The 8,935-nt window shown below is 42.7% G+C and overlaps 1 protein-coding gene across 3 annotated transcripts in view; it reads right to left on the minus strand.

Annotated features, from left to right (window-relative positions):
• Positions 1 to 8,529, minus strand: part of Znf169 (zinc finger protein 169) — a 23,660-nt gene extending 15,131 nt beyond the window's left edge. For 2 of the 3 annotated variants that reach the window (XM_040755942.1, XM_040755940.1), the window contains exons 1-2: positions 8,447 to 8,529; positions 3,924 to 4,010 (exon numbers count right to left, since the gene is read on the minus strand). In XM_040755942.1, coding sequence (XP_040611876.1) covers positions 3,924 to 3,956 — 33 coding nt within the window. In that variant the 5' untranslated portion in view covers positions 3,957 to 4,010; positions 8,447 to 8,529. Of the gene's footprint in view, positions 1 to 3,923; positions 4,011 to 6,269; positions 6,576 to 8,446 lie in introns of those variants that run through there. The other variant, XM_040755941.1, reaches the window with a different exon arrangement.
• Between the last annotated feature and the right edge of the window lie 406 nt (positions 8,530 to 8,935).

Raw genomic sequence — 8,935 nt, forward strand, 5'->3', positions numbered from 1 at the left:
TAGAGCTTGAGGTCAGGGATGGTGATGCCTCCGGACGTTGCCTTGTTGAACAGGGTTGTTTTGGCTATCCTGGGTCTTTTGTTTTTCCATACAAAATTGATTATTGTTCTTTCAAGGTCTGTGAAGAATTGTGCTGGGATTTTAATGGGGATTGCATTGAATCTGTAGATTGCTTTTGGCAGGATTGCCATTTTTACTACATTGATCCTACCTATCCAAGAGCATGGGAGATCTTTGCATTTTCTGAGGGCTTCTTTAATTTCTTTCTTTAAAGATTCAAAGTTCTTACGATACAGGTCTTTCACTTGTTTGGTTAGCGTTACCCCAAGGTATTTTATGTTGTTTGTGGCAATTGTAAAGGGTGATGTTTCTCTGATTTCTCTTTCAGCCCTTTTATCATCTGTATATAGTAGGGCTACTGATTTTCTTGAGTTGATCTTGTAGCCTGCCACTTTGCTGAAGGTGTTAATCAGCTGTAAGAGTTCCCTGGTAGAGTTCTTTGGGTCATTGATGTAAACTATCATATCGTCTGCAAACAGTGAAAGTTTGACCTCTTCCTTCCCAATTTGTTGACCTCTTTATTATGTCAAATCTTCCAGTCCTTACTCTCGTGTGTGTGTTATTATTTCTTTCACAAAATGTAATTTCCAGCATTATAATCCTATAAGGTAGCCAGGCATGGCGGCACATGTCTTTAATCCCAGCACTCAGGAGGCAGAGGCAGGCAGATCTCTGGGATTTCAAGGCCAGCCTGGTCTACAAAGTGAGTTCCAGGACATCTAGGACTGTTACACAATGAAACCCTGTCTCAAAAAACAAAACAAACAGAAAAAAAAATCCTACAAAGTTTTTATTACATTACACTTCAAAATTTCAGTGCATATTATGTGTGTGATCTTGATGGCACTGCAGTTTGGAGGTTTAATCACTGCTGTGATATACATGGTATGTGATATAGCTGTTTGTGTGTAACAACCTGGCAGAACTCACTCCGTAACCCTCAAGAGTTTTTCTGCTAAGTTCCTAGAGATTTTCTACAGGGTCCATCATGTCCCAAGAAAGTAAGAACAGTTTTAGTTCTTAGTTAATGATCTTTATGTTTTCAAGACAATAAACAAACAAACTCCTTCCTTACCTATTTGGTAGGCTCAATTAGATTAGTCACACTGATGTCTTGTGGGAAATGAATCACTTATCATTTAACTGCTTCCAAATTTCTGTCTTTGGGTTTTGACAGTTTGGGTAGTAAAAACATAGTGTGAATTTTTTTCTTTAAATGTTCATCTTGTTGGAGTCCGTTAAATAAACAGATCTTCTTTCAAAGACTCTAGAAATCATTCTTTGCCTCTTCTTTGTATCTTTTCTTCAGTTTCCACTGTGTGCATCAGTACACCTGATGGTGCCCCATGGCTCTATTTGTTTGTTTGTTTGTTTATTGTCTTGATTTCTTTGCTCTTTAGAATGGATACTCAGTTGAACTCTCTCCAGAGTCTTTAGTACATCTACCCAACGGGCTGCTGAACTCCTTTGATTTAATTTTTACATGTTACTATGTTTTACAGCTATAAAATTTATGTATTCTTTCTTTTTATAATTTTCCTTTACTGAGTTCTCTACTTGCCAAAACGTTGCTGGCTTGAACCCTTCTGGCTCCCCATCTGTGGTTCCCTTAGCTCTATGTGCTGAGTTTCCTCATGGTCACTTAGCAGATGGACAGTTTAAGGTTTAAGGGTAGGTAGGCAGCTAAAAATATCATGGCACTCTCTTACCACTAAGTATCAGTTTTTTAAAGCATTCAAGTACTTGTTCTAATCCAAACTCCCAAAGTCCAGATTTCTCCAGACAAAAGCATGGTCAGGCCTTTCACAGAAATACCTCAGTCCCTGGTACCAACTTCAGTTTTAGGGTTCCTATTGCTGTGAAGAGACAACATGACCATGACAACTCTTATAAAGGAAAATATTTAGTTGGACCTGGGTTCAGAGATTTAGTACCATTATCATCATGGTGGAAATCACGGTGGCATGCAGGTGCTGGAGAGATTGCTTAGAGTTCTATATCTAGATCTGCAAGCAGCAGGAGTAGAGAAAGACACGGGGCCTGACTTAAGCATTTGAAACCGAAAAGCCAACCCTTAGTGACACACCTCCTCTAACAAAGTGATACCTACTCCAAGGCCATACCTCCTACCCCCTGTCAAGTAGCACTCCCTAATGACCAAAAATTCAAATCTATGAGCTTATGGGAGCCATTCTTATTCAAACAATGACAGTAGTTAACAGGAGCTGGGAGAAGAGAGCATAGCATAGAATAACTCCTGTGAGTAAAGGATATCTTTTGAAAGTGATGAAAACATTTTGGTGGTAAAGGCTATGCAATCTGATACATACTAGTTGAAAATATAGTAAAATCCACAAAATTGCTTATTTCCTATGGGGAAACCTTATAGTATATAAGTCATATCCAAATACATTTTAAAGATATATTTAGTTTGTTTTCATGTGTATGAGTGTTTTGCCTATAAATATATCTGGCCACAGGCATAACTGGTAAAACGTTCAGAAGAGGAAGTTACTGATAGTTGCGAATCACCATGCCAGGTCTTTTGCAAGACCAACACATCTCTGAACCACTGAGCCATCTCTCTAGTTCTCATTTTTAAAATTTAAAATTCTAATGATGAACCTTCTAATCAAATGGGGAACTTTGTAGTAATGGAGCCTGAAATTATGGTTACTGTGGTTTGTAAAACATATTATGGTTTGCAGCAGACTTTAAAAACAAACTTAAGATTTACTGAAAGTCTGTTAATTGATTTCTAATTAACTAGTATCTTGTACCTACCAGCCTTTTAATGTTATAATTCAACTTTCAAGCAAAAGTATCATGTTATATGTATACAGAACAGATTTTTTTACACAATTCAGATATGATACACTATTTAGTAACTGAAAATACAATTTTAAAAACCACTGTTGACAAAGAACACTTCTCTAAGAGCCAGGTATGATGGCACACACCTTTGATCCCAGCACTTGGGAGACAGAGGCAGGCACATCTCTGTGAATTTGAAAATAGTCTGGTTTACATAGTAAGTTTCAGGGCTACATGGTGAAAGTCTGTCTAAAGAAAAAAAATCTCTACAAAGGTATAAAAGATTTGACAAATGGCAGGACACACACACACACACACACACACACACACCTACCTCTTGGTTTCTTTCTGATAATAACAAAACCAAACATTATAATATCTAGATCTTCTCTCAAAAACATTTAATGCTTGATGTACTTATAGCATAAAGCAAAACTCAATTAGCAAAAATAACAATAAATATTTGTGTAACTAATATATTAAATACAAAAGTGCTCCTTAGCAGCTGTTTGGTTGGTTGATAAATACTAACTATACTGGGTTACATCAAGCTGTTCATTATCTAATAAGTGTAGAATGATTTGTTGTCAAAGAAGCAAGTGATTCAGACTCTGACTGTGTATATGTGTTCATGTACTTCATATGTATGGGGGTGCATGTATATGGCAGCCAGAGAAAAAAACTCAGCTGTCATTTCTCAAGTATTGTCCTCCTTGTTTCCTGAAACAAGGTCTGTCACTTGTCTGAGACTCATTAAATAAGCTAGACTGACTTCTGGCTTCCACGCCTTCATGTGTGTGGATACACACACAGCCTTCACATACATCTTTCATGTCTTGGGATTCACTGGGTACATAAGCCTGTGTTCTTATGTTAGCCATGTGATGATCACAGTTAATAACTGTGAACTTTCATAGAAAGAAATTTTACAGAAAGCTCCAGGTAAGATAGGTTAGACCTCCCAGATGGGAGTAGGCACTGCCTGACACCCACAAGGAAGACTGCAAACAGGAAATGGGCAAAGGGGCATGAGAAACGGCGGGACTTACCTCGTCTCTGGTTGTCAGGAGCCCCGGGGCCATCTCCCACTCTCCGGAACACTCTCCCTATAGAAGAGTCTACTTGCAGAGTCCAATCTGAGGAACAAGAAGAAAAGTGAGAGGCTCTTCAGAAGAAGGCCCTTCACACCCCAGTCTCCAGACTGATTCAGTAGCAAGTAGGGACATGACAGAGGTGAGACTGGCAGCCTGACAGAGCATCTCTGCAGCCCATCCTTAACCACTAAAGACAATCCACCGATCTGAGCCAGTCACGAGGGCAAATCTGGCTGAGTACAGGAGCCTCCATCCTGCAACAGCTGGGTGAACTCGGAGTGCTCATCAGTGAGCATGCACACTGAGAAATGAGGTTCCCCGGTGCACTGAAGGCAGACGCACCCCATACATCCCTGCCTGGAGGCTAAACAAGTGTCCGGGAAGTCCAAAGAAGAATTCTAAAATGGGGATGAGGGGCATGACCAGAAGCTGAGCAAAGGCCTGATCTCTTCTCAAGTGACCCTGGCTACACCCACTCACAAATCAAAGATGAAATGTCACTTGGAATTCAAGTCAGAATCAGCCTTTGCCCCACTCCATAAAAATTCAACCTTATAAACAGGCTGTTAAAGGAAGAAGTGGAAAGCGATCTTTTCCCTTTTAAAGATAGGAGAAAATCATTCCTCGCATGAGGTATGTGACCTGGACTGGATCCTGGTTTACACACATGAATGAGAAAAAGAGACAACAGGGGAGAGTTAAATATAAACCAACATGAGACAATGTTAGAAAATTGTAAATATTGTTAAGTGTGATCATAACGTTTGGGAATACAGAGGAAAATGACAGTCAGAACCAAAAGTTCTGAATGGTGAATTGAGATGTATAATTATTGTTAAATAGGATGCCCTCAACAAAGAAAAGGATTAAAATATGGATGGAAGCTCCTGTAGAATAAAAAAGTACTTAAAACACATGTCAACCAAATGTAACATGTGATCCTTATAGAGAATTATTTTAAGAAGTCAGCGGAAAAAAAGAACTCTGACTTGGTCTATAGATGGCATGACTGTTTGTGGAGAAAAATCCCACAAAGTTAACAAAAGCTCCCATAACAAATTATTTTGACTGGTAGATACAAAGTTAATGATAAAATATTACTTTCCTATATTCTAGTAATGAACCATTGGAATTTGTGATTAAAACAATACAACACAATATAACATCCAAACAAAGCAATACTAAGTATAATGTATAATTATGAGATGGCTATGAGGAAAACTACAAGACCTTGTTGAAAGAAATGAAAGATCTAAATAAATGAAGACATAATCCATATAGTAAGTATAAAAACTCAGCATTTTTAAGGTGTCAATTCTCCCCAACCTGGGCTATAGATACAAAAACATCTCCCCTCAAAATCCTGGGTAATTACTTTATAAATACTTTAAAGTCTAAAATTCATATGAAAAGACAAAGGACACAAAAGAGTTAATCTGGCACTGAAGAACAGAACCAACCACTGCCAGCATTCACAACTTGCAAAGCAGGAATCAGGACAATGTCCTATTGGGGGTGGGGGAGGCAAACTTAGAAATACATTCCCATAAATGGCAAATGAACTCTGTTCCAAGTAGTCCAAACTGTTCTGATGAAGATGGTGACTGCTACACTCAGGGGATAGTGTTCTACAACACCCTTGTTCAAAGTGACCCTGTACTGGTACTGGCCCTGGGGACCACAGGAGCAGCTGGACTCACAAACAGGCTCTGGCATAAAGCTCTAGAAAGGAGCCCATTCCAAAGAAATCCACACTTTGAGGTGAGGCCTGGGTGCAAAGCAGGTCACTCAATTACAAGTGATAAATCTGGGTTAGGAATGCATGGAACCTTAGCGCTATTATACTTCTGGGAATAAATCCTGGGAGAGAAGCATAAGTAACACTATAGACCTAAAAAAAAAAAAAAAAAGCATGTGGAAACTACCACAGACGTGTCGATAGATAGATAGATGATAGATAGATGGATGGATGGATGGATGGATGGATGGATGGATGGATAGATAGATAGATAGATAGATAGATAGATAGATAGATAGATAATTGCTAGGAATGGGCTACCTCTTTCTGAGTTGTTAGCCAGTGAGGTCCCAAAGACACCTCCCTCCCCACCCGCAACATTACAGGTATTGTCCCTGTTCTTGGTTACCTTCCAAAACTTTATGGTAAGACCCACATACTTGAGTCATAAAACATGAAAACATTCAAGCTGCCTCTGACCTGGAAGCGTCATCTCTACTGGCTAGACCTGCTGAAAGGTGCTACACATCCTATGGGAGCGGAAGAGCAATCTTCAACCATACCTAGCTGTGAGCCTTGCAAGCTACAATAATGACTGGCCCGGCAAGGTGTGCAGATGTGTCCAGGGTGCAACAGTGGCAAAGCCATCATGGGAGCAACCAACCATCTTCTGCGTGGATTCACGTGTCTCTCTACAAGATGAAACCTCTACTGGTCACCAAGACAAGAACTGAGCCACACATACAATAGTTCCTACATTACCTACTCCTATTATTTTGCTAAATGGATATAGTTTTAAACCAACTCCTGATGACTTAGTAGTTTACCCAGAGATTAATACATCTCTCTCCACTCTCATTTGAGACAGTTCTATTTTCAACAAATAATGATTAACAGAGACCCACAACTGGTCAAGGTGCAGAGAGTAGGACACTGTTCAGTCCTACTGGGAACAGAGAGAGAGAGAGAGAGAGAGAGAGAGAGAGAGAGAGAGGGAGGGAGGGAGGGAGGGAGGGAGGGAGGGAGGGAGGGAGGGAGGGAGGGAGGGAGGGAGAGAGAGAGAGAGAGAGAGAGAGAGAGAGAGAGAGAGAGAGAGAGAGAGAGAGAGAGAGAGAGAGAGAGAGAGAGAGAGAGAGAGAGAGAGAGAGAGAGGAGACAGATCATTGAGGAAGCAGAAAGAGCACAAGAGCCAGGGGTAATGGGTGACTACAGAGAAACAATGTCTTCCGGCCACAACAGGGCAGCTGTACATATGAACTCAAAGCAGTTACAAAACCATGCACAAGACCTGCTCAAGCCCAAACCAGACATGGAGATGGGCGTTCTGCACCAAATCCCATCCTTAATATGGAGCTACTGGCAATTACTAGCTGCTGGGAGAGGAAGAAACGGTTTTCTCTAAGAGTATATACAGCACCTGGTAATCCAATCACAAAACAGTGACATACACACGACTATTTGGGCAGCACAAATTAGTCTCGATGGGTTTTAAAACAAGAAGGGGGAAAGGACACGGCGATGGGTGAGTGGAGAAAGCAGGTAGATCTGGGAGGAGTTTCTGGGTGGTGAATATGACCAAAAGGAGTCGCACGGATAGCTCGAAAAACTAAAAAGAAAAACAAAGACCTGGTCACAGCTCCAGGACCAAGGAGTCAGCCAGCAAGCCCTGGGCCATGGGGGAAAGTCTTGGAAGGTTCCAAGGTTCAAGGGAGCTACACAAGGTCAGAAGCCCACAACATGTACAAGGGCCAACCCCCCCCAGACACCCAAACAGACACACTCACACTCACTCTAACACACACACACACAAACACACACTCTAACACACACACACAAACACACACTCTCTCTCTCCCTGTCTCCCTCTCTCTCTCATACACACACACTCACTCTAACACACACACACACTCTCTCACTCTCTCTCCCTCTCTCTCTCCCTCTCTCTCTCATACACACACACACTCTCCCTCTCTCCCTCTCTCTCTCTCTCATACACACAAACACACACTCACACTCTAACACACACACACACTCTCTCCCTCTCTCTCTCTCATACACACACACACACACACTCCTCTCTCTCTCTCATACACACACACACTCACAAACACGCGCGCACACACCAAGGCTCCAAGTTTCAACGCTGGCCCCAGTCTCCAGGTATTTGTCATTCCTTTCAATCGAGCAATTTTATATGTTTTCCCCCAAGGCAATCCTCCTGCACGAACCCGGTCCTAGTGAGCAAGCTCTGTTTCCAAATGTATGGTGGGCACAGCTCCTCAAGACTAATAATACTCAAGACTCCCGTCCTCACCAGCTCAGATGTTTGTTCCTGTGAAGGACAGCTTCTACCCCTCACCTCTCAGTCTCAGTGGTGGTGGGTGTGGAGGGGAGACATCTGGATGCCCCAGATCGAGTCTCCCAGACAGCGCCCTAACACAGAGGGCACACCCACAGCGTAGCCTGGGAAGCAGATCGTGGGCCAGACTAACCCACAGTTTGTCTAGGACAAGGTACTGGACCCCAAATCCCGTCCCCTCATGGCCCCCTCCCCACCCGAGGGTCTTCACCGAGACCCTCCTCCGCGATGGGCAGCGCAGCTGACTCCGCTCCCGAAGACTACGCATCGAGGACCGAGCAGCCACTGAAGCCCGAACCGTGGGGGTGGCCCACGCCAGCTCTCCGGACTTTTCTCCTCCGGGAAGGAGCAGCAGAAGCCGGGGTCCTCCTGCTCACTCACCAGAAGCGCTGGAGGACAGTCCACAGGCACAGGTGACGACTGCAGGATGCGGAAGTACACCAGCCGGCCGGGATGGCGCGCGCGCACTACACGACCCACGCAGCTCTGGAGATGGGGGAACTACAATACCCAGAATGCTGCGTGCAGCTAGCCGCCTCGTGCAGACTCTGAAACCTGGAGTTTCAGTCTGCCCGGGAGAGAGTCCCACAGGGGTTCCCTACCACCCTGGTTGCTGACAGCCGGGTAGGATCTTGGAGAAACTGAAAAATCCGGAAAACCAACCCGAAGTAACCTGTAAGTTCTTAAGGAGGCTCATTAATCAATTCTTTTAAAAAGATGAGTTATCTAGCCGCCTTCATCCTGCCAACACATCTGGGGTTTTTTTGTTTTTTGTTTTTACTTGTCCGTTTTAAACGACTCCTTGTATTTTAAACCACAGTGTGTATGAGTCACTTTTTTAAATGCCAAAAATTCTGGGGAGGTTGTTTC

The sequence above is a fragment of the Mesocricetus auratus genome, unplaced genomic scaffold (genome assembly GCF_017639785.1).
Source record: "Mesocricetus auratus isolate SY011 unplaced genomic scaffold, BCM_Maur_2.0 Super-Scaffold_100013, whole genome shotgun sequence".
Taxonomy (NCBI): Eukaryota; Metazoa; Chordata; class Mammalia; order Rodentia; family Cricetidae; genus Mesocricetus; species Mesocricetus auratus.